Consider the following 26,201-nt stretch of genomic DNA (forward strand, 5'->3'; position numbering starts at 1 on the left):
CCTGTAGACACAAATAGGTGAGTGTACACACACGCCAGTTCAACCCGAGTAAATGCAAGGTCATGAAATTAAGCAGTGGAAACAGGAGGCCAGACACAGGATACCGAATGGGAGATGAAATACTTCATGAAACGGTAAGAGAGAAAGATCTAGGAGTTGATATCACACCAAACCTGTCTCCTGAAGCCCACATAAAAAGAATAACGTCTGCGGCATATGCGAGGCTGGCTAACATCAGAACAGCGTTCAGGAACCTGTGTAAGGAATCATTCAGAACCTTGTATACCACATATGTAAGACCAATCCTGGAGTATGCGGCCCCAGCATGGAGCCCATACCTTGTCAAGCACAAGACGAAGCTGGAAAAAGTTCAGAGGTATGCCACTAGACTAGTCCCGGAACTAAGAGGCATGAGTTACGAGGAAAGGCTGCGGGAAATGAACCTTACGACACTGGAAGACAGAAGAGTAAAGAGAGACATGATCACTACCTACAAAATCCTCAGAGGTATTGACAGGGTAGACAAGGATAAACTATTCAACACTGGTGGTACGCGAACAAGGGGACACAGGTGGAACCTGAGTACCCACATGAGCCACAGGGACGTTAGAAAGAACTTTTTCAGTGTCAGAGTAGTTAACAGGTGGAATGCATTAGGCAGAGATGTGGTGGAGGCTGACTCCATACACAGTTTTAAATGTAGATATGATAGAGCCCAGTAGGCTCAGGAACCTGTACACCAGTTGATTGACAGTTGAGAGGCGGGACAAAAGCTCAACCCCCCGCAAGCACAAATAGGCGAGTACAAATAGGTGAGTACTCACAAGGGGGTGTGAGTGAAGGGGGGCCGGTGGCTGTGTGGATAGGACGCTGGACACGTAATCCTGTGGCCCTGGTTCGATTCCCGGTGCCGGGGAGAAACAAAAATGGTCAGTTTCTTTCACCCTGATGCCCCCTGTTACCTAGCATTAAATAGGTACCTGGGAGTTTGACAGCTGTTACGGGCTGCTTCCTGTGTGTGTACTTACCTAATTGTACTTACCTAATTGTGCTTGCGGGGGTTGAGCTCTGGCTCTTTGGTCCCGCCTCTCAACTGTCAATCAACTAATGCACCGGTTCCTGAGCCTACTTGGCTCAATCATATCTACACATGAAGCTGTGTATTGAGTCAGCCTCCACCACATCACTTCCTAATGCATTCCATTTGTCTACTACTCAGACACTGAAAAAATTCTTTCCAACGTCTCTATGGCTCATTTGGGCACTCAATATCAACTTGTGTCCCCTAGAGCGTGTACCCCTTGTCGTAAATAGCCTGTCTTTATCTACCCTATCAATTTCTCTGAGTATCTTGTATGTGGTGATCAAGTCCTCTCTAAATCTTCTGTCTCCCAGTGACGTGAGGTTTAATAGTCTCTCCTCGTAGCTCATACCCCTCAGTTCGGGTACTAGTCTGGTGGCAAACCTTTGAACGTTTTCCAGTTAACCCTTTTGTCTTTGTCTGCCATAACACTACCATACTCACTGTACACCACCACACAACACTACCATACCAACTGTACCATACCACACCACACAACACTACCATACTCACTGTACAACACCACACAACACTACCATACCAACTGTACACCACACCACACAACACTACCATACCCACCGCACCACACCACACAACACTACCATACCCACTGTACACCACCACACAACACTACCATACCCACCGCACCACACCACACAACACTACCATACCCACCGCACCACACCACACAACACTACCATACAACACTACCATACAACACTACCATACAACACTACCATACATTGCACCATACTTCACCATGAAGTAATAAGCCAAGGAAATTGCATCGATTTTTGTCGCCTTTCGTCGGCCGATCTATCTGCCAATTTGAACATGGACGAGATGCGGAAATTTGACGGTAAGCGGCCGGCTGCCTCGGACCAGAGCTGGCCCTGGGCCGGATACTCCTCCGCTTGTCCAGAGTATTGGTCTGTAGGGCGGCCGGGTGGTCTGTGGGGAGGCTGGGTGGTCTGTGGGGCGGCCAGATGGTCTGTGTGGCGGCTGGGTGGTCTGTGAGGCGGCTGGGTGGTCTGTGGGGCGGCCAGATGGTCTGTAGAGCGGCCGGATGGTCTGTGGGGCGGCCAGATGGTCTGTGGGGCGGCTGGGTGGTCTGTGAGGCGGCTGGGTGGTCTGTGAGGCGGCTGGATGGTCTGTGGGGCGGCCAGATGGTCTGTGGGGCGGCTGGGTGGTCTGTGTGGCGGCTGGGTGGTCTGTGGGGCGGCCGGATGGTCTGTGAGGCGGCCGGGTGGTCTTTGGGGCGGCTGGGTGGTCTGTGGGGCGGCCGGGTGGTCTTTGGGGCGGCTGGGTGGTCTGTGGGGCGGCCGGGTGGTCTTTGGGGCGGCCGGGTGGTCTGTGGGGCGGCCGGGTGGTCTGTGGGGTGGCCGGGTGGTCTGTGGGGCGGCCGGGTGGTCTGTGGGGCGGCCGGGTGGTCTGTGGGGCGGCCGGGTGGTCTGTGGGGCGGCCGGGTGGTCTTTGGGGCGGCCGGGTGGTCTGTGGGGCGGCCGGGTGGTCTGTGGGGCGGCCGGGTGGTCTTTGGGGCGGCCGGGTGGTCTTTGGGGCGGCCGGGTGGTCTGTGGGGCGGCCGGGTGGTCTGTGGGGCGGCCGGGTGGTCTTTGGGGCGGCCGGGTGGTCTGTGGGGCGGCCGGGTGGTCTTTGGGGCGGCCGGGTGGTCTGTGGGGCAGCCGGGTGGTCTTTGGGGCGGCCGGGTGGTCTTTGGGGCGGCCGGGTGGTCTGTGGGGCGGCCGGGTGGTCTGTGGGGCGGCCGGGTGGTCTTTGGGGCGGCCGGGTGGTCTTTGGGGCGGCCGGGTGGTCTGTGGGGCGGCCGGGTGGTCTGTGGGGCGGCCGGGTGGTCTGTGGGGCGGCCGGGTGGTCTGTGGGGCGGCCGGGTGGTCTGTGGGGCGGCCGGGTGGTCTGTGGGGCGGCCGGGTGGTCTTTGGGGCGGCCGGGTGGTCTGTGGGGCGGCCGGGTGGTCTGTGGGGCGGCCGGGTGGTCTTTGGGGCGGCCGGGTGGTCTTTGGGGCGGCCGGGTGGTCTGTGGGGCGGCCGGGTGGTCTGTGGGGCGGCCGGGTGGTCTTTGGGGCGGCCGGGTGGTCTGTGGGGCGGCCGGGTGGTCTTTGGGGCGGCCGGGTGGTCTGTGGGGCAGCCGGGTGGTCTTTGGGGCGGCCGGGTGGTCTTTGGGGCGGCCGGGTGGTCTGTGGGGCGGCCGGGTGGTCTGTGGGGCGGCCGGGTGGTCTTTGGGGCGGCTGGGTGGTCTTTGGGGCGGCCGGGTGGTCTGTGGGGCGGCCGGGTGGTCTGTGGGGCGGCCGGGTGGTCTGTGGGGCGGCCGGGTGGTCTGTGGGGCGGCCGGGTGGTCTGTGGGGCGGCCGGGTGGTCTGTGGGGCGGCCGGGTGGTCTGTGGGGCGGCCGGGTGGTCTGTGGGGCGGCCGGGTGGTCTGTGGGGCGGCCGGGTGGTCTGTGTGTGTGGGGGGGGGTCACGTGTGTGGGGCTCACGTGTGTGGGGCTCACGTGTGTGAGGGCTCACGTGTGTGAGGGCTCACGTGTGTGAGGGCTCACGTGTGTGAGGGCTCACGTGTGTGGGGGCTCACGTGTGTGAGGGCTCACGTGTGTGAGGGCTCACGTGTGTATGTGGGGGTCACATGTGTATGTGGGGGTCACATGTGTATGTGGGGGTCACATGTGTATGGGGGGGTCACATGTGTATGTGGGGGTCACATGTGTGTAGGGGTCACATGTGTATGTGGGGGTCACGTATGTGGAGGGGTCACATGTGTGTGTGGGGGTCACATGTGTGTGTGGGGGTCACATGTGTGTGTGGGGGGTCACTCTCCGTGTCCCCATGCACAACTTTCATCCCCACTTTTCCTCAACATTTACAATAATAATTTACAGTAAACATATCGTGTTAATTTACGACCGCCATAAAACAACGAAAAAAAGTTCGCCGTAAATTGAAAACCGGAAAAAAATTTAATTTATTCCTCGCAAATATTTTCTGCTAATTTCAGGCCTACATTAACCTCACGTGCTCAGAGTTATATTAATTATCATCATGTTAAGTGACTTAATTACTCATTATTTTCATAGGTTTTATATATATATATATAATATATATATATATATATATATATATATATATATATATATATATATATATATATATATATATATATATATTATTCATCTTGTTTGGACTGATATTTTGAAAATTTATTCTTTTCTTGTTCATCCTATTTTGTACACAGTTCACCGTTTCCTTGTGACAGAAGCAGACCAAGATTGGTGCCAGAAAGAAACACAATGGAAGAAAATCAAAAATAATAAGCAGTAAGCGAAGTAGAGAGAGAGAGAGAGAGAGAGAGGGAGAGAGGGAGAGAGAGAGAGAGAGAATCATGCCTCAGTGTACAAGCAGCCTCTGGTGTCATAAAGATTCCCCCCCCCCCCTCACAGTGCCTATGACAAAGACTCTAGATCACAGCAAGAGAAACCCTGAAAGAAGAAAATATTTGTGTCCCTCCCGCCTTTGATGTCTTCAAAACAGTATCGTCAAATCCCTCCAAAAAAGGGATCTGGCATTATCGTCGACGTTGGTTTTATACTTCTTACAATACGTGTCTGCCTTTGAAAAAAAAAATGAATTTCGAAATATAGAAATGCTTTCATTGCATTCAAAGAAAAAGACACTCGGGAGAGAAAATTCTGATATATATATTTTTTTAATAGATATAAAATTGAGTCATCGAGTCACTCAAACGGGCCGAAGGTTCGTGGATGACTTTGTTTCTCCAAGCGATGATGCTGTTATATAATATTTTGTTTATGCTGCACTTGCAGGTGTTTATGCTGCACTTGCAGGTGTTTATGCTGCACTTGCAGGTGTTTATGCTGCACTTGCAGGTGTTTATGCTGCACTTGCAGGTGTTTATGCTGCACGGGCAGGTGTTTATGCTGCACTTGCAGGTGTTTATGCTGCACTTGCAGGTGTTTATGCTGCACTTGCAGGTGTTTATGCTGCACTTGCAGGTGTTTATGCTGCACTTGCAGGTGTTTATGCTGCACTTGCAGGTGTTTATGCTGCACGGGCAGGTGTTTATGCTGCACGGGCAGGTGTTTATGCTGCACGGGCAGGTGTTTATGCTGCACGGGCAGGTGTTTATGCTGCACGGGCAGGTGTTTATGCTGCACGGGCAGGTGTTTATGCTGCACGGGCAGGTGTTTATGCTGCACGGGCAGGTGTCTATGCTGCACGGGCAGGTGCTGCTCTTTTTTCTCTCTCTCTCTCTCTCTCTCTCTCTCTCTCTCTCTCTCTCTCTCTCTCTCTCTCTCTCTCTCTCTCTCTCTCTCTCTCTCTCTCTCTCAAGGTAACAACAGCGGGCCTTGTGTCAAGAGTGACACGGACTCTCCAGCGTGCAAGTCTGGTGATTCATGAGGACATGGTGAGAGTGTGAGTGAGGAGGGAGACTCACCACAGCACCAGTTATGAGGGCGGTGGGGGGATTTAAGAGGAGAATTAATCCCCTGACAGTGAGGAACGCTCTCGCTGCAGAATTAATCCCCAAGCATTACTCATGCTTTCAATTATTGCAAGGATATGTTATAAGAACTTTCATGAATATTGAATGGACCACTAAGAACCGGATTATTCTTTTAATTGTACCAAGTTTACCGGAGGCCGAGGTGTTTATATGCGGTTAAATTGACATGATTTATATACTCAAATATACAGAGGTGTAGTGAATGAGCGATGGCAGGGGCTAATAACTACATTAGTCAGACAGTCAGTCAGTCAGTCTGTCTGTCAACCAGTCAGTCAGACAGTCAGTCAGACAGTCAGTAAGTCAACCCAGTCAGTCGGTCAACCCAGTCAGTCAACCCAGTCAGTCAGTCAACCCAGTCAGTCAACCCAGTCAGTCAGTCAATCAACCAGCCAGTCTGTCAACCATTCAATCAGTCAACCCAGTCAATCAACCAACCAGTCAGTCAGTCAACCAGTCAGTCATACGACCCAATTACTAGAAATTCTCGAAAAACACTTCTGTTCCTCTTTTTTTTTCTCTTCGTTAATTTCCTCAATGATTAACAGCATGGTTCCCTTGTTGCTCCTGGCTCCCCCCCCCCCGGGGTTCCCGTGTTGCCTACTGTGGTGTTCAGATGTTCCTGTGTTCCCTGAGCGTCCCTGGGCTTGTCCCTCCTCCTGCCCCTTGCCTCACACTCTTAAATCCAAGAGCTTAGTGACAACTCTTCCTCTAGTGTTCAACACCTTTGATCTATTGTCTATGAACTTTATCGGGATGACATGTTGCCCTGGCCAGGGTTCCTAACTCTGGGGTCCTTAACTCTGGGGTCCCTAACTCAGGGGTCCCTAACTCTGGGGTCTCTAACTCTGGGGTCTCTAACTCTGGGGTCCCTAACTCTGGGGTCCCTAACTCTGGGGTCTCTAACTCTAGGGTGCTTAACTCTGGGGTCATTAACTCTGGGGTCCTTAACTCTGGGGTCTCTTACTCTGGGGTCCCCTAACTCTGGTGTCCCCTAACTCTGGGGTCCTTAACTCTGGGGTCCATAACTCTGGGGTCCATAACTCTGGGGTCCATAACTCTGGGGTCCATAACTCTGGGGTCCATAACTCTGGGGTCCCCTAACTCTGGTGTCCCCTAACTCTGGGGTCCTTATCTCTGGGGTCCATAACTCTGGGGTCCATAACTCTGGGGTCCAAAACTCTGGGGTCCATAACTCTGGGGTCCATAACTCTGGGGTCCATAACTCTGGGGTCCTTAACTCTGGGGTCCTTAACTCTGGGGTCCCTAACTCTGGGGTCCCCTAACTCTGGTGTCCCCTAACTCTGGTGTCCCCTAACTCTGGTGTCCCCTAACTCTGGGGTCCTTAACTCTGGGGTCCATAACTCTGGGGTCCATAACTCTGGGGTCCATAACTCTGGGGTCCCCTAACTCAGGTGTCCCCTAACTCTGGGGTCCTTAACTCTGGGGTCCATAACTCTGGGGTCCATAACTCTGGGGTCCATAACTCTGGGGTCCAAAACTCTGGGGTCCATAACTCTGGGGTCCATAACTCTGGGGTCCATAACTCTGGGGTCCCCTAACTCTGGTGTCCCCTAACTCTGGGGTCCTTAACTCTGGGGTCCCCTAACTCTGGTGTCCCCTAACTCTGGTGTCCCCTAACTCTGGTGTCCCCTAACTCTGGGGTCCTTAACTCTGGGGTCCTTAACTCTGGGGCCCTTAACTCTGGGGTCCCTTAACTCTGGGGTCCCTTAACTCTGGGGTCCCTTAACTCTGGGGTCCCTTAACTATGGGGTCCATAACTCTGGGGTCCATAACCCTGGGGTCCATAACTCTGGGGTCCCTTAACTCTGGGGTCCCTTAACTCTGGGGTCCCTTAACTCTGGGGTCCCTTAACTCTGGGGTCCCTTAACTCTGGGGTCCCTTAACTCTGGGGTCCATAACTTCTGGGGTCCATAACTCTGGGGTCCTTAACTCTGGGGTCTCTAACTCTGGGGTCCTTAACTCTGGTGTCTCCTAACTCTTGGGTCCCTTAACTCTGGGGTCCATAACTCTGGGGTCACTAACTCTGAGGTCTCCAACTGTGGGGTCCATAACTCTGGGGTCCCTTAACTCTGGGGTCCCTTAACTCTGGGGTCCCTTAACTCTGGGGTCCCTTAACTCTGGGGTACATAACTCTGGGGTCTCTTAACTCTGGGGTCCATAACTCTGGGGTCCTTAAATCTGGTGTCTCCTAACTCTGGGGTCCCTTAACTCTGGGGTCCCTTAACTCTGGGGTCCCTTAACTCTGGGGTCCCTTAACTCTGGGGTCCCTTAACTCTGGGGTCCATTAACTCTGGGGTCCCTTAACTCTGGGGTCCCCTAACTCTGGGGCCCCTTAACTCTGGGGTCCCTTAACTCTGGGGACCCATAGGTCAGTGTGTCACTGACCTGTCACCAAGTTGCAAGCCTATGCACACCCTGCGTTGCACGCCTGTGATGATCACTGGTGTGTGCAACACCATTCATCAGGTGTTGAACTGTCTCTAACGACCCGATGATCACAGAGTGCCAGTCGGGAGACTGATGTCGAGAATGACTACTCGAGCACCTTTTAACAAGACCATGAGACTGCACTTGGAAACCCACGTTATATGGATTACGTTAGATCGATCGATCTAAGACATATACCTCCGGCTGAAACAAGGAGACAATTGGTATGTGGAAATGTTTAATGATCCGTAGCTTTGGTAGTTAGGAAGTGGAACAGGACCAATGGCTCGCGGGAGAGTGGTTTGTGCTGGCTAGAAGAGCTGTGAGGCTTTTTGACCACTGTTGACCTGTGTGTGTGTGTGTGTGTGTGTGTGTGTGTGTGTGTGTGTGTGTGTGTGTGTATAAATGTATGCTAGACTTAAAGCCTGGATGGAGCTGTTCACCTCCCGTCACCAACATTCGGAACTGGTCACTTACCGCGCGTAAACAACCAGGGCTCGTCACTTATCCTCACCAACAGTAAGGAATGGTCACTTTTCCACACCAACTGCCAGGGCTGGTCACTTCAGTTGTCTAACAGTCAGAATTCGTCACTTTCTCTCACTAACAGCTGAGGCTGGACACTTCCCTGGCCAAGAGCCAGGGTTGGACACTTTCCTTAGTCAACAGTAAGGACAGGATGGTCACACTCCCTCGCCAGCTGACAGAGCTGGCAGGGAAAGTAGCCATCACGGACAGTAGAAGGTATATACAGACCTCGGTACTCAGTATGTCCTTCCTTGCATGGGGGTGGGAACGTTGCATGGGGGTGGGAACGTTGCATGGGGGTGGGAACGTTGCATGGGGAGTGGGAACCTTGCATGGGGGTGGGAACGTTGCATGGGGGTGGGAACGTTGCATGGGGGTGGGAACGTTGCATGGGGGTGGGAACGTTGCATGGGGGTGGGAACGTTGCATGGGGGTGGGAACGTTGCATGGGGGTGGGAACCTTGCATGGGGGTGGGAACCTTGCATGGGGGTGGGAACGTTGCATGGGGGTGGGAACGTTGCATGGGGAGTGGGAACCTTGCATGGGGGTGGGAACGTTGCATGGGGGTGGGAACGTTGCATGGGGGGTGGGAACCTTGCATAGGGGGTGGGAACCTTGCATGGGGAGTGGGAACCTTGCATGGGGGGTGGGAACCTTGCATGGGGGGTGGGAACCTTGCATGGGGGTGGGAACCTTGCATGGGGGTGGGAACCTTGCATGGGGGGTGGGAACCTTGCATGGGGATGGGAACCTTGTATGGGGGTGGGAACCTTGCATGGGGGTGGGAACCTTGCATGGGGGTGGGAACGTTGCATGGGGGTGGGGACGTTGCATGGGGAGTGGGAACCTTGCATGGGGGTGGGAACGTTTCATGGGGGGTGGGAACCTTGCATGGGGAGTGGGAACCTTGCATGGGGAGTGGGAACCTTGCATGGGGGGTGGGAACCTTGCATAGGGGGTGGGAACCTTACATGGGGAGTGGGAATCTTGCATGGGGAGTGGGAACCTTGCATGGGGAGTGGGAACCTTGCATGGGGAGTGGGAACCTTGCATGGGGGGTGGGAACCTTGCATGGGGGGTGGGAACCTTGCATGGGGGTGGGGAAGAAGCTTTAATGGAGGGGGGGAAGTCTCGAAGCTGAGTGAATCAATTCGGCTTCATAATAATAATAATAATAATAATAATAATAATAATTATAACAATAATACACGGATCTTTTCCTGCAAGATATAAAACTCGGCATTTATGGCTTTCTAAACAAAAATAGCAAGGAGACGCGGTCTATATCATTCAGGTCTTTTTATTCACTACTTTACCACCAACTCCCAGCCTTCCCGTCTTCCTCGGGTGGAAAAGACATTTCCTTTCCATTATCTGGCTGCTTCCGGCGCCTCTTTTACTTATTGCTGAAGACCCAAACTATCGATATTGATCACGTGAGAGAGAGAGAGAGAGAGAGAGAGAGAGAGCGAGTGATTTTCGGGGGTTAGATAGTGCTGGGGATCAGATCATTAGCGATCAGTTTGTCGTGTTTATATTCCGTTATTTTTGGACTCTAAATGCTCTTTTAACTTGTTTGGGGGAGGAAAGTGCTGTGGGATGTAGTGCAGCATCTTTGTGTACTGAGCTTTAGTCTTCTTGTGTCTTGTTTAAAGCTTACCATGTCTGGTAACAAGCAGTGTTGCAATTTTCTTGATGTCGCTCCAGATGTTGCAAGATTAAACTACGCCTCTTTGTAATGTTTTTCATTTGTGTCGATGAGTTTAACGATTTTATAATTCACCTGCATTGGCAGACCAACTTTCCCATGTGGAGGGAACGAGTGTGTTTATATATGACGCTCCTCTACTGGATCCTGGAGAGGGGATAGACCAAGCTCCTCTACTGGATCCTGGAGAGGGGATAGACCAAGCTCCTCTACTGGATCCTGGAGAGGGGATAGACCAAGCTCCTCTACTGGACCGAGTAGAGGGGATAGTCCAAGCCCCTCTCCTGGACCATGGAGAGCAGACCTATTCATTGGTCCTTTTATACTCATTGGTCCTCGCTAGGGTTTGGTTCGGGCAACTTAGCACATCATTTTTGTGGCGTTTTGATAACCGGAGAGTATGGGCGTATAGGTTGAACGGTTGATTGGTTGATCAGGAAGTTGATGTCCTCCCATCATGAAGTTGGTGATGAGTTGATCAACTCACCCAACATCCCCCTCACACCCCCCCCCCCCCCCCCCACCACCTCCACCATCATCTCGAACCATCATAGTTTCTAGAAGTGTCATACGTTATTGATCTAGAAGTTTCTACTTAATTAATCTAGAGGTTTTAATCATTTATTGATTGAGAAGTTTCATACTATATTGATCGAGAGGTTTAATATTTTACTGATCTAGAAGTTTAATACCTTTTTTTTAATCTGTAAGCTTCATACTTTATTGATCAAGAAGTTCCATTCTTTATTGATAAAGACGTTTTTTACTTTGTTCGTAAAAAAACTTCATACTTTATTGACAAAGAGATTTCACACTGTATTGATCGAGAAATTTTAAACTTTTTTCGTCAAGAATGTTCCATACTTTATTGATTACCAAATTTCAAACTTTATTGGTCAAGAAGTTTCGTATATAAAAATAAAAAAGAAATTGAATGATAACATCGCATTATAATGAGGATATCGTGTGTTTTTCTCAAGTCACACATAAAAATGATATGCAAACAGTTGTATAAAACAAGGATAGCCAAACATTGACCAATAACGAGGATAGCCAATCACCAATAACGAGGATACCCCAAACAATCGCCAATAACGAGGATAGCCAAACAATCACCAATAACGAGGATAGCCAAACACCCACCAAACACACACCGAAACTACGACGTTGGTACAACGTTCGAACAAGTTTTAACACCACCTAACCAGTTATAACAACCAATATAGCAAGTTGTAACAACGTTCTAATACGTCATAAACACGTTAAGCCAAGATGTAACAACTTTATTACAAGTTGTAACAAGTGGAAAATAGAGACAGTTTCGGTTTGTGTTTCCAGGCACAAGCTGTATTTAAAGCGGGACTTTCACTAGCTTCTTTACTTACCTTCTGTATTAACTTTAAACCCACTTAAATACAAAAGATATAATAAATAAAATATGTAAGTGATTTTTTAATAAAAGCCATAATTCAGAAATATAAAATAGTGGGTATCAGAGTGTGACTAACACATCACAAATCTGGACATCATAGGCAGAGTGATCATGGATAATAAGAAGGGATAGGAAGCCTTTCGTGGCTCAGTGGGTAGTGTATACGCCTGAGGAGTCCCGGGATGCAAGTTCGATCCCCATTAAACAGCCTCATTAGTGTCTCCAAGATACCAGACGTCCTTATGCTTTCAAGTACAACAAAGTATAATAATATACGGGAATACGGCACAATAAATCAGTGATAAAGGATAATTAAAGGAGGATAATGTGTGATAATCATGGCCTGAAAGAATAAAAACATTAAATAAAGGTTACTAGGGAATAGGCATAGTTCACACTAACTACCATATTTCACACTAATAACCATAGTACACACTTATAATTCGTAAAAAAGGTAAATATTTATCTTGTAGGGATAATTAACTTACCTTAGACTCGCACTAACGAGCCACATGCATGCTTTAAGTAACTACTAATTTCAAGGGGAAGGTGATAGTTACTTATTAGGATTGGTCATTGGGTCAAATTTATTCATTCACAATATCATGTGTGACGGTAAAGTGTTGGAGTGTTGATGTTCGGCAGTCCTCCAATGGCAGGTGGCAATGCCTTGTCACATTTACAGAAAAAAAAAGAGACTGCTTGCCTGTCTGTGGTAAGGTAATAGGAAGACACACAAAACACAAAGTATAAACAATGAAATTTTAATTACTCTAGAAAACAAGATATGAACAAAGACAATCCCTTGGCTTACGTAAAATTCAAAACAAGTCAACAAACAAAACAACATGAATAATTAATAGGTGTAAAATTTGCTCTAAAACAAAATGAAGTGCAAGACAATAATGATAATATAATCAGGTGCTGAGAATACTGGCTAAAGCTGCCACCTCCCTTAGTACACGACAGCCAGGGCTTTGTCTACCAGAGAGAGATGTCAACTCCTAAGAGCACAGAGATATTCCGAGGAATACGGCGTGAGCTGGCCCAGACGTCGACTCAGGAAGGGGGCGTGAGTGCTGGTGCAGGTGCGGTCGGCGATACACCAGCCAATCAGGAGCAGGCAGGCGGAGAATGGGTAGTTTGCTCGTTGACGGCGGGCGGAGGAGCCGGCGTGTCTGGTGGTGCAAGGTACGCTTTGCTTCCTGGGCAAAACGTTTGGCGATATTGGTGGACGTATCTTCAATATAGTATCTTGTACTTGTAACATGACGTGAATGATATAGGGAAGAGCAGGCTCAATCTCTCTTGAAAGAGATTATCGTCACACATGAAATTAGAAACACGAAAAAAATATGAATCTATGAACAATTTCAACTGTATAATGCTTCCACTGAACGCAATTGAATTGTCACAAACGGACCAAGAGCCCAGAGTTAATAGTCACAAATGGACCAAGAGCCCAGAATTAGTTACACGCGGACCAAGAGCCCAGAGTTAGCCACAAACGGACCAAGAGCCCAGAGTTAGCCACAAACGGACCTAGAGCCCAGAGTTAATAGCCACAAACGGACCAAGAGCCCAGAGTTAATAGCCACAAACGGACCTAGAGCCCAGAGTTAATAGCCACAAACGGACCAAGAGCCCAGAGTTAATAGCCACAAACGGACCAAGAGCCCAGAGTTAGTCACACGCGGACCAAGAGCCTCAGTAACAATGGTAAAATAATGACTCTCCTCTTGCGAGCAGCATCCTATTCATCTGCACGTTTATAAGCGTGATGAGTCGCGTCTAGACACTTCATCAAGGCCGCGTTCAGGACCTTACAGGGCAAAATTCAGGCCTTTTTCGGCAAGCTTTTCGACGCGATGAAAGGGCTGGCGTAGGCAATTTAATCTCAAAGGTCTTTGTAAATGACATAGGAGGAAATAAAACGTGGCTTAGGATATTTTTTTGCATTTGTAAACAATGGAGGGTCGGTAGATCACGCCAGAGACTCTGCTAATATTTGAAGAACTATTTTTTGGGGAAGACTTTAACACTGCTCCTTAAGTAATGAACACGGGAGAACATGAGAGGTATGAGACATGAGGGAGAATATGAGAGGCATGGTTAGAGGAAGAACATGAGGGTATGTCTAAATGAAGTACATGAGAGATATAGAGATATAGCTAGAGGGAGAACATGAGAGGTATAGCTAGAGGAAGAACATGAGGGTATGTCTAGAGGGAGAACAGGAGTGTATCTAGAGGAGGAACATGATCTAGAGGGGAGAACATGAGCGTATGTCTAGAGGGAGAGCATGAAAATAAATCTTGACCTATCAGCCTCCAGAGGGTTGTTAAGGCCTATCAGCCTCCAGAGGGTTGTTAAGGCCTACCAGCCTCCAGAGGGTTGTTAAGGCCTATCAGCCTCCGGAGGGTTGTTAAGGCCTATCAGCCTCCGGAGGGTTGTTAAGGCCTATCAGCCTCCGGAGGGTTGTTAAGGCCTATCAGCCTCCGGAGGGTTGTTAAGGCCTATCAGCCTCCAGAGGGTTGTTAAGGCCTATCAGCCTCCGGAGGGTTGTTAAGGCCTATCAGCCTCCGGAGGGTTGTTAAGGCCTATCAGCCTCCAAAGGGTTGTTAAGACCTATCAGCCTCCGGAGGGTTGTTAAGGCCTATCAGCCTCCAAAGGGTTGTTAACTCCTATCAGCCTCCGGAGGGTTGTTAAGGCCTATCAGCCTCCGGAGGGTTGTCAAGGCCTATCAGCCTCCGGAGGGTTGTCAAGGCCTATCAGCCTCCGGAGGGTTGTTAAGGCCTATCAGCCTCCGGAGGGTTGTCAAGGCCTATCAGCCTCCGGAGGGTTGTCAAGGCCTATCAGCCTCCGGAGGGTTGTCAAGGCCTATCAGCCTCCGGAGGGTTGTCAAGGCCTATCAGCCTCCGGAGGGTTTTCAAGGCCTATCAGCCTCGGGAGAAATGTTTGAACCGAGACTCTGGGAAAGCAGTAAGGACTGACGTGAGAGAGACTGTGGGAAACACACATTTGGTGCACATTTTCCATCACCACAACACTGGAAACAGAGTACCGTCAATACTGTCCTGTACACATACCTATACTACGCTGTTACTCTTGTTATCTGGCGTGTGTACTATCTCCCTAACATAGGTGTTCTTATCCGGCATGTTTAGTATCAAACTAATAATTAAAGCGGTTTAATCATCCCGTTCTCCTAAGGTTTCCAAATGCTAAGAAATTGTCGTACTAAAGTGCCCTTATCCTAACCAACCAGAGGACCCACATACAGAAAACGGGACATTATGTCAACTTCACGAGCCGCTACCATTTTCTAGCACGACAGTTTTTGGCCGTAGGTAGAGTGTACGTCATAAGGCGACGCTCTATTAGGACGGGTTGCTTTAATGTCTTTGATAAAACATTAGTTTCAGTATTCAGTATTTTTTTAAGAATTTTTCAGTATTCTTTAAGAAATTAAAGTTGCAGCTTAAGATATATTTTGGTGATCTGGTCTTTGGGGTTAGAGAAGGTTGAGAGCTGGCAACCCTGTGAGGTGCTCAGCTGGCAACTGTGTGACGTGTCCAGCTGGCAACTGTGTGAGGTGCTCAGCTGGCAACTGTGTGAGGTGCTCAGCTGGCAACTGTGTGAGGTGCTCAGCTGGCAACTGTGTGAGGTGCTCAGCTGGCAACTGTGTGAGGTGCTCAGCTGGCAACTGTGTGAGGTGTCCAGCTGGCAACTGTGTGAGGTGTCCAGCTGGCAACTGTGTGAGGTGCTCAGCTGGCAACTGTGTGACGTGTCCAGCTGGCAACTGTGTGAGGTGCTCAGCTGGCAACTGTGTGACGTGTCCAGCTGGCAACTGTGTGAGGTGCTCAGCTGGCAACTGTGTGAGGTGCTCAGCTGGCAACTGTGTGACGTGTCCAGCTGGCAACTGTGTGAGGTGCTCAGCTGGCAACTGTGTGAGGTGCTCAGCTGGCAACTGTGTGAGGTGCTCAGCTGGCAACTGTGTGAGGTGCTCAGCTGGCAACTGTGTGAGGTGCTCAGCTGGCAACTGTGTGAGGTGCTCAGCTGGCAACTGTGTGAGGTGCTCAGCTGGCAACTGTGTGACGTGTCCAGCTGGCAACTGTGTGAGGTGCTCAGCTGGCAACTGTGTGAGGTGCTCAGCTGGCAACTGTGTGAGGTGCTCAGCTGGCAACTGTGTGAGGTGCTCAGCTGGCAACTGTGTGAGGTGCTCAGCTGGCAACTGTGTGAGGTGCTCAGCTGGCAACTGTGTGAGGTGTCCAGCTGGCAACTGTGTGAGGTGCTCAGCTGGCAACTGTGTGAGGTGTCCAGCTGGCAACTGTGTGAGGGGCTCAGCTGGCAACTGTGTGAGGTGTCTAGCTGGCAACTGTGTGAGGTGCTCAGCTGGCAACTGTGTGAGGTGTCTAGCTGGCAACTGTGTAACGTGTCCAGCTGGCAACTGTGTGAGGTGCTCAGCTGGCAACTGTGTGAGGTGTCCAGCTGGCAACTGTGTGAGGTGCTCAGCTGGCAACTGTGTGAGGTGTCTAGCTGGCAACTGTGTGAGGTGTCCAGCTGGCAACTGTGTGAGGTGCTCAGCTGGCAACTGTGTGAGGTGTCTAGCTGGCAACTGTGTGAGGTGCTCAGCTGGCAACTGTGTGAGGTGCTCAGCTGGCAACTGTGTGAGGTGTCTAGCTGGCAACTGTGTGACGTGTCCAGCTGGCAACTGTGTGAGGTGCTCAGCTGGCAACTGTGTGAGGTGTCTAGCTGGCAACTGTGTGACGTGTCCAGCTGGCAACTGTGTGAGGTGCTCAGCTGGCAACTGTGTGAGGTGTCTAGCTGGCAACTGTGTGAGGTGCTCAGCTGGCAACTGTGTGAGGTGTCTAGCTGGCAGCTGTGTGAGGTGTCCAGCTGGCAACTGTGTGAGGTGTCCAGCTGGCAACTGGCAACCAGCTGGGTTGCTCCTCCTATCACTGGTACCCAGACACAGCCGAGACACGTAGACAGGAAGGTACAGGTACACTGGGCCCCCTCACGGTACACTGCTGCTGTAGACAGGAAGGTACAGGTACACTGGGCCCCCTCACGGTACACTGCTGCTGTAGACAGAAGATAACCTGTCTCTCGCAATAATGTGTGTAAACTGTGTATCCTTCTCTGTATACCCGTCCAGTGTATTATCCCCCCCCCCCACACCGTGTATAGCTGAGTATAGCAATGATATACATGGGTCCACATTCCCCCATTACTCAAAACGCCACCTATTGTATTTGTATTAATACAACAAAATACATGCCGAGCGCCATTAGAGTTAGCTAGTTGATCAACTGTATTTCTTTTTTACCCTCAATAATAATAATAATAATAACAATAATAATAATAATATTAATAATAATAATAATGCATAAAGTGGTCACAATAATGTGATGAAACTGACCATTTTTACTTTGGTGAAACTGGCCGAACACTGAATGACAGACTTAAGGAACACAAAAGAGGTGTTAATTTAAGTCTGTAGACACAAACAATGCTCACTTGTCATGTTAGGGATTCTAATCATCCTATTGATTGGTCTTCCTCCAAAATAATCTTTCCTGCCTCTACTCTACACAGTCGCCGTCTTGTTGAATCCGCTCTGATACACAACCTACCCAACATGAACCTGAGTTGCTGACTGAACCTGCTGTTGAATCTTCCCTTTCACAGTACATACTTAAATGTTCTAAGTTTTCTAACATACGTGACCTAACATAAGCCTGCTCTTCCTTTTATCTTTCTTTTATCTTTTTTTTTGTTTTCTCTTGCGAGCCCTTTCTTATTGCTATTATTACACCTTACTTTCCATTCCTTTTTGCCTTGCTCTTCTCCTCCTCTAAGCTTTCCATCTCTCTCTCTCTCTCTCTCTCTCTCTCTCTCTCTCTCTCTCTCTCTCTCTCTCTCTCTCTCTCTCTCTCTCTCTCTCTCGCCTACTTATCCCCGTGCCTCCTTCGTCTCATCACAGTCAACTTGAGAATGGTCCACGACGGACCGAAACGTCGTCGTCTCTTCAATTTCTAGTGTGTGGTCTGGTCAACATCTGTTAGTCAGGTGTTGGGTGAGAGGAGAGCAGCAGCAGGTGTGTGTGTGTCAACATCTGTTAGTCAGGTGTTGGGTGAGAGGAGAGCAGCAGCAGGTGTGTGTGTGTGTCAACATCTGTTAGTCAGGTGTTGGGTGAGAGGAGAGCAGCAGCAGGTGTGTGTGTGTGTCAACATCTGTTAGTCAGGTGTTGGGTGAGAGGAGAGCAGCAGCAGGTGTGTGTGTGTGTCAACATCTGTTAGTCAGGTGTTGGGTGAGAGGAGAGCAGCAGCAGGTGTGTGTGTGTGTCAACATCTGTTAGTCAGGTGTTGGGTGAGAGGAGAGCAGCAGCAGGTGTGTGTGTGTGTCAACATCTGTTAGTCAGGTGTTGGGTGAGAGGAGAGCAGCAGCAGGTGTGTGTGTGTCAACATCTGTTAGTCAGGTGTTGGGTGAGAGGAGAGCAGCAGCAGGTGTGTGTGTGTGTCAACATCTGTTAGTCAGGTGTTGGGTGAGAGGAGAGCAGCAGCAGGTGTGTGTGTGTCGCCGTCTGTGACCTCTGTCCTGGGTCCATACGCTTGTGTAAACTCTGTAAATTGCGCAATATAAATTCAGATATCATGTGTGTAAATCCAAGGCACTGAGGGCATGTAAGAGCAAGTGTAAATCGGAGTCATTGAGAGCATGTGTAAATCCGACCATCTAAGAGCATGTGTAAATCCGACCATCTAAGAGCATGTGTAAATCCAACCATCTAAGAGCATGTGTAAATCCAACCATCTAAGAGCATGTGTAAATCCGACCATCTAAGAGCATGTGTAAATCCAACCATCTAAGAGCATGTGTAAATCCGACCATCTAAGAGCATGTGTAAATCCAACCATCTAAGAGCAAGTGTAAATCGGAGTCATTGAGAGCATGTGTAAATCCGACCATCTAAGAGCATGTGTAAATCCGACCATCTAAGAGCATGTGTAAATCCAACCATCTAAGAGCATGTGTAAATCCGACCATCTAAGAGCAAGTGTAAATCGGAGTCATTGAGAGCATGTGTAAATCCGACCATCTAAGAGCATGTGTAAATCCGACCATCTAAGAGCATGTGTAAATCCAACCATCTAAGAGCATGTGTAAATCCGAATGCCTACCAATTAGTATCAATTAATATCCTAGAATTGTGTGTAATTTTGGGCAATAGGAATTCAGGAAAGTATGCCTTCATGAAAGAAAGAAATCCGAAAGTATGCGTTGATCAGGATTAATTCATGTTCAAATGTGAACTAATTGGGGGGAGTAAATGTACGTGTAAATCTACTTTAGTTCGTGAACACAAATCAGAAAACGAGTGCACGTAGTAGAACTGTTTGTGTGCCATTGAAAGTCGGGAAAGGAAGCAAACGGTGAACTTCTAGCATAGTCTCCCCCGAACATTCTGGAGTTAAAGAGGATGTAACAACGCCAGGGAATTCGAAGAAAATAGATAAAAATAAGTAAGGGGGAGACTAAACAAGACTGATTACCAAAGAAAACTAGTCGGAGAGAGGAAGCATATTGTATTCGGTTTTTAAGGATATTCCTATCCATGGGCGAGGCAGTCCGCGTGGTCACCCATTCAGTGCTGACCAGGTGCAACGGTGCTTCACTTCACTGACACATGATATGAAATACACATTTTAAATTATGTAAAGACACAAGTAATCTGAACGTTTCAGCCATAACTGAACCATTAGAGAATTTCAATGTGAAAATCGGTTAAGTAGGAGGGAGCTCGATCCAGCGTCCTGAGTGACCCAACACTCACGCCTTGACCCACAGACCACGACAATTATACAACCTCCGTGGCGCAGTGGTAAGACACTCGCCTGGCGTTTCGCAAGCGCCTTGCCTTGGGTTCGAATCCTGGCCGGGGAGGATTGACCGGGCGCCAATCCTTAACTGTAGCCTCTGTTCACCCAGCAGTGAATGGGTACCTGGTTGTTAAACGATTCGGCGGGGTCGTATTCCGGGGAAATTAGGGTTAAGGACCTTGCCCGAAACGCTACGCGTAATAGTGGCTTTACAAGAATGTAATGTAAAACTTCGTGACTTCATTGTGTATCTGACGGGAGCATTTGGTGGAGATCTGCTTGACCAGCGCCAGGCAGTATGCGGGTCACCTGGATTCACCTGACTTAACCGTCATAATTTAGATTGATTACCAGCTCGGTGCCTCCACAGTAAGCCCCCTAGTGGTCCCAACCCGTCCTCGACTCAAGTCCATTACGTCCAGCGGTCAACCCCACAGACGCATTCATAAATTTTAACATGCTGTTCATTCAAAACGGGAATTTTCTCAAGTATAAATTAATATTATAATATATTAACATATTGTGTATATATAGGCATAGGATAGGTTAGGTTAGGTGTTTAGGTTCTGTTGGCGATTATTTGTATTTGTAGTACGTGGGTGAAGCATTTATAGCGTTGTGATTCGAACAAAATTCGTCAGTGAAGCACTTGTTCCGGAAGTGTTCGAACGTCAGCAGTTGTGAGTCGTGTGTAAACCGCTTTTCATTAATAAACAGGGGGTTTGGTGGGTGCATGGAATCACTTTTGGATCTTTGTTTGGAAGACGGGCTGAGTGGTCCACGGGCCAAGGTGTTTGTCTGACGGTACCCAGGACCATGGTTCGATACCCGGAGCTCTTTAGGGTTTTCTCATTGATAGATCACGTCGTTCTTGTGGTTTCCTTGACCAAAATTCTTCCAGCATTTACGTGTCCACTGACGAAACCGGTACATCATTCCCTAATCTTTGGAGCTTCGCTAGTGTTCGTTAAGCGGTTTACGAACTTCGTAACTGCACAACCGAACGTTATTGTTGTTATGGACTACGTCATGGAACTTCGGAGCTCATAAACTGGTTTAATAAATGCAAATATAGCCGCCTTGATTGATGACAGTTACTGCTAGTTACTTGGTGAACTCAGGTCCTGTCATTACAACTCGGTAGCCGTGTAATCGCCCATTATATAAACTGTTGTTAAATGTCAATGGATGTTATAAATTGTGTAATAACATATTATTCATCATTATTACCTTCAGTAACTTGGTTTGTAGTATATTGTGCATAGTATTATTCTTGTTCGTTTCATTGATTATAATTGCAAATTTTCTTTTCATTTTAGGTATGAAAGAAGAAGATATTCCACACATACCGTGTGTGTCAAGTTCTCCTAAAACAGCTCCTTCCCTCCTCCCAAGGTAACTCACCCACACACACCCTGTGTATGATTGTATTTAGTATATTTATGCTGGTTAGACATGTATATGTGAGCCGGTATTACTTTAATTAAATTTGATCGAAAGCAACATTGTGCGAAACTTTAATTGAAAGGACATGCATTTTCAGAGCCACATGACTCTCAAAATCCATATCTTTCCTCACAGAATGGCCGCCATGTTGAAACGTTGGCCGCCATGTTGAAACGTTGGCTGCCATGTCGAAACGTTGGCTGCCATGTTGAAACGTTGGCTGCCATGTCGAAACGTTGGCTGCCATGTCGAAACGTTGGCTGCCATGTCGAAACGTTGGCCGCCATGTTGAAACGTTGGCCGCCATGTTGAAACGTTGGCTGCCATGTCGAAACGTTGGCTGCCATGTCGAAACGTTGGCCGCCATGTTGAAACGTTGGCTGCCATGTTGAAACGTTGGCCGCCATGTTGAAACGTTGGCCGCCATGTTGAAACGTTGGCTGCCATGTTGAAACGTTGGCCGCCATGTTGAAACGTTGGCCGCCATGTTGAAACGTTGGCCGCCATGTTGAAACGTTGGCTGCCATGTTGAAACGTTGGCTGCCATGTTGAAACGTTGGCTGCCATGTTGAAACGTTGGCTGCCATGTTGAAACGTTGGCTGCCATGTTGAAACGTTGGCTGCCATGTTGAAACGTTGGCTGCCATGTCGAAACGTTGGCTGCCATGTCGAAACGTTGGCTGCCATGTTGAAACGTTGGCTGCCATGTCGAAACGTTGGCTGCCATGTTGAAACGTTGGCTGCCATGTTGAAACGTTGGCTGCCATGTTGAAACGTTGACCGCCATGTTGAAACGTTGACCTGTGTTTAGAGTTAACTTGTTATATATACGATTGTGTGTGACAAGACAAAGAGCACCTTGTTTTTTATGTTTAGTTAATATAGTCCGGGTTAGGTTAGGTTAGGGTACATCAGTCGGGAGTCGGAACTGTGATGAGGATGCTTGAGCGAGACCTGGAGCCCAGAGCATAGAGCTTGAGCGAGACCTGGAGCCCAGAGCATAGAGCTTGAGCGAGACCTGGAGCCCAGAGCATAGAGCTTGAGCGAGACCTGGAGCCCAGAGCATAGAGCTTGAGCGAGACCTGGAGCCCAGAGCATAGAGCTTGAGCGAGACCTGGAGCCCAGAGCATAGAGCTTGAGCGAGACCTGAAGCCCAGACCATAGAGCTTGAGCGAGACCTGGAGCCCTGACCATAAAGCTTGAGCGAGACTTGGGTGATATATAGAGCTCGAGGGATGGCAAGAACGTATAGAGCATAGAGTATGCTCTCCCCTGGCAAGTTTGCCTGCAGGAGCTCTTGCCTGCCCTAACTGGTTGACGGAGACCTCGGGAACAAGTATTCATTTGTAATTAATGATGTCAGTACAGTAATTACAGATGTCATTAATAGTTAAATGATTGCAGGTGTCATTAGTGATTATGGTAATTAGTTGCCGACACATAAGAGTTAATTAGTGTGACTTGTTACACTCCACATTGTGTAGTGGTGCCAGCTCCACATGGTGCAGTGGTGCCAGCAGCACATTGTGTAGTGGTGCCAGCTCCACATGGTGCAGTGGTGCCAGCAGCACATTGTGTAGTGGTGCCAGCTCCACATGGTGCAGTGGTGCCAGCAGCACATTGTGTAGTGGTGCCAGCTCCACATGGTGCAGTGGTGCCAGCTCCACATGATACTGGTACCACCACCACACCACCCACACCACCTCACCACCCACACCACCTCACCACCACACCACCCACACCACCACACCACCTCACCACCACACCACCCACACCACCCACACCACCCACACCACCCACACCACCCACACCACCTCACCACCACACCACCCACACCACCACACCACCCACACCACAATGTTCCATCCTGTCACTACTGCAGGGGTGAGTGAGCCTGACCTGTGAGCCTGAGGTGTGAGGCAGGTCACTCAGCAACCCGTTCTCGCAAATTTAATAAGTCAATATTGACTTATTAAATATGTGCATAGGTGACATACTTAACATAACAGATACCCTTAAAAAGATTCATAGAAAACACCGACCTAACCTAACCTACTTAGTATGTTAAGATAAGCATCTTATTGCTTCGTAATTACAATTATTACCTAACCTATAATAGGTATAGGTTAAGTAATAATTGTAATTACGAAGCAATAAGATGCTTATCTTAAGATACTAACAAGGTTAGGTAAGGTCGGTGTTTTCTATGAATCTTTTTAAGGGTATCTATTATGTTTAGTATATCACCTATGCACGTAGTTAATAAGTCAATATTGACTTTACGAATTTGCGAGAACGGGTTGCACTCATTAGAGGGGTGTGAGGCAGGTCACTCATCAGAGGGGTGTGAGGCAGGCCACTCATCAGAGGGGTGGGAGGCAGGTCACTCATCAGAGGGGTGGGAGGCAGGTCACTCATCAGAGGGGTGGGAGGCAGGTCACTCATCAGAGGGGTGGGAGGCAGGTCACTCATCAGAGGGGTGTGAGGCCAGACTGTACCCCCACACTCAGCTGACCCGCACTAACAGGATGACCTTGGCTCAGTAAGACTGTTCAGCCGCTGCTTGTAATGGCCCAACTACCCCGCCGTCCGACACTATCTCGCTCTCCCGGACACAGGTCATTAATTGCGGCCGCCCCAGCATCCAGCCCACTGCAGGCAGACCTGCCTTGCTGTACCCGGCCGCTGTAACGAGGCACTGTGTAACATGCCGCTGATAAGGCCCGGTCTGTGTGTAATTTATGGCTTCTGATTACAGTAGTTTCGTGTTTCTTCACATTCGAGCTCCTCCACCCGTTCCTGCCCTTCCCTTTCACCCTTCCCTTCCTCCTACTTTTCCTTCAGTCCTCCCTCACATCGCCTAACCCTTTGCAACAAAAACGGGATGCAGGCGAATTGAAAATGAGACGATATCCGGAACGGAATATTTCCACACTAATTTACATAGCGGGACGACCTCAGGATTACCAGGAGTGCATGCGGGCCGCGAGGTGAACTATGCTCCCCTAACTTCTGTATAAGTCAAGGGTAACGATCTAGTAACGGGGAAGTGTCTTCTGCTTTAACCATGTAACAACGTCAGCAGAAGTCCCATGTAACAACGTCAGCAGAAGTCCCATGTAACAACGTCAGCAGAAGTCTCGGGACGTCTCTGGACACTCACGAGACGTCAGACACACTTCAGGAATGATGCTTCCTCCAATCTGTGTAAACCTTTACATTTGTGTCCGGACCAAACAGGCGGTGAGGGGGTATGGTTGGTGTGGTACACTTGTGGCTGGACCAAACAGGCGGTGATGTGGTATGGTTGGTGTGGTACACTTGTGGCCGGACCAAACAGGCGGTGAGGTGGTATGGTTGGTGTGGTACACTTGTGGCCGGACCAAACAGGCGGTGAGGTGGTATGGTTGGTGTGGTACACTTGTGGCCGGACCAAACAGGCGGTGAGGGGGTATGGTTGGTGTGGTACACTTGTGGCTGGACCAAACAGGCGGTGAGGGGGTATGGTTGGTGTGGTACACTTGTGGCTGGTCCAGTCAGGTTTACAACAGTGTAAATCAAACCGTTTTAGAAACAAAATAATTTAGCCACCAATTTGAGTCATGATATATCCATTTGTTGGTGAAACCTTATTTAGTGGTAATGAGAACAGTGACAGTGACAGTGACAGTGATAGTTACACTCTAATACATACAGTCTAATAATAAATAAAATAAATAGAATAAATACGTTATTCTTTTTATGTGAGCCTCTGGAGTTAGACTTGGCGTTAAGTCCATTCCCAGGTCTTTATCTCTAGACGTTATAGTGAGGTAGTTTCCCTTCATCGTATATTGGGCTTTCGGTCTCCTGGCTCCTGTTCCCATTTCCATCACCTTGCACTTGTTAGTGTTGAAATCGAGCAGCCATTTCTCGGACCATCTCTGCAACCTGTTCAATTCATCTTGAATCCTACAATCCTCATCTGCTTCAACCCTCCTTATTAGTGTTGCATCATATGCAAACATTGACATAAAGGTCTCACCTCCTGCAGTCAAGTCATTTACTTTAATGAGGAATAGTATGGGACCCAGCACCGATTCTTCAGGCGCCCCGCTTGTTATTATATGCCAGTTCGACTCCTCGTCCCTCACTGTCACTCTCTGACACCTGTCTGTCAGGTAATTCCTTACCCATAATAGTGCGTTTCCGTCTACTACCGCCTGCATCTCAAGTTTGTATAACAGCCTTCCGTGTGGTACTGTATCAAAGGCTTTTTGGCAGTCCAGAAATACGCAATCTGCCCATCCTTCTGTCGTGCCTTATTTTCGTTATCTTATCATAAAACTCCAGGAGGTTCGTCAGGCATGATTTCTCTTCTCTTAAGCTGTGTTGTTGTTTACTTACAAACCTAATTCTTTCTGGGTGTGCAACCAGTCTCAATCTTATTATTCTTTCAAGTACTTTGCAAGGGATGCTTGTGAGCAACACTGGCCTGTAGTTAAATGCCTCTTCTCTATATTCTTTCTTGTAGATTGGCACCACATTTGCCTTCTTCCAGCAGTTTGGCACTTGCCCCTGTGTAAGTGACTCATTATAGATTAGCGCTAGAGGTATGCTGAGGGCCTGTGCTGCTTCTTTTAACATCCATTGTGATATCCTATCAGGTCCAGTAGCTTTAGTTACATGCAGTGGTGCTAGTTGTGTTCTTACTTCCTCTACTGTTGCCTCAATATATAGTAGTGTCTCATCAGGGGGCTGCTGCCTCATCTAGCTCTGGGAGCTGTTCAGGCTCAGTAGTGAACACTCCATATAGAAGCAGGCATTGAGCTTCTCACACATTTCTGTATCATTTTCTGTATACTGGCCTCCCCCTTTTTCTTAACCTGGTCACTTGGTCATTCACTGTCATTTTCCGTCTTATATTTGCTAAGTAGGAGTTTCGGTTGTCTCTTTGCTTTGGATGCAATATCATCTTCATAGTTTGTTTCTGACAATCTTTTTATGTTTATATAGTCATTCCTGGCCCTGTTGCAGCTATTCTAATTTACCTCTGTCCTTTTTCTTCTGTATTTCCTCCACTACCTCTTAATTTGTGTGTACTCACCTATTTGTGCTTGCGGGGGTTGAGCTTTGGCTCTTTGGTCCCGCTGTAACA

General features: G+C 48.7%; 2 protein-coding genes across 2 annotated transcripts; both read right to left on the reverse strand.

The window, feature by feature from the left end:
* Positions 1 to 1,836: 1,836 nt before the first annotated feature.
* Positions 1,837 to 12,246, reverse strand: LOC123757390 (basic salivary proline-rich protein 1-like). Its single transcript, XM_069327385.1, has 3 exons — positions 12,221 to 12,246; positions 11,686 to 11,708; positions 1,837 to 3,452 (listed from the first exon to the last, which is right to left on the reverse strand). The coding sequence occupies exons 1-3, from the start codon at positions 12,244 to 12,246 to the stop codon at positions 1,837 to 1,839; spliced, it is 1,665 nt and encodes a 554-aa protein (XP_069183486.1).
* A 3,000-nt stretch (positions 12,247 to 15,246) lies between these two features.
* On the reverse strand, positions 15,247 to 21,811 carry LOC138366351 (leucine-rich repeat-containing G-protein coupled receptor 5-like). The gene is made up of 2 exons (XM_069327386.1): positions 21,198 to 21,811; positions 15,247 to 16,693 (listed from the first exon to the last, which is right to left on the reverse strand). Exons 1-2 carry the CDS (start codon positions 21,809 to 21,811, stop codon positions 15,247 to 15,249), a joined length of 2,061 nt encoding a protein of 686 aa, XP_069183487.1.
* Between the last annotated feature and the right edge of the window lie 4,390 nt (positions 21,812 to 26,201).

This window comes from Procambarus clarkii, chromosome 19, assembly GCF_040958095.1.
Source record: "Procambarus clarkii isolate CNS0578487 chromosome 19, FALCON_Pclarkii_2.0, whole genome shotgun sequence".
Lineage (NCBI taxonomy): Eukaryota > Metazoa > Arthropoda > Malacostraca > Decapoda > Cambaridae > Procambarus > Procambarus clarkii.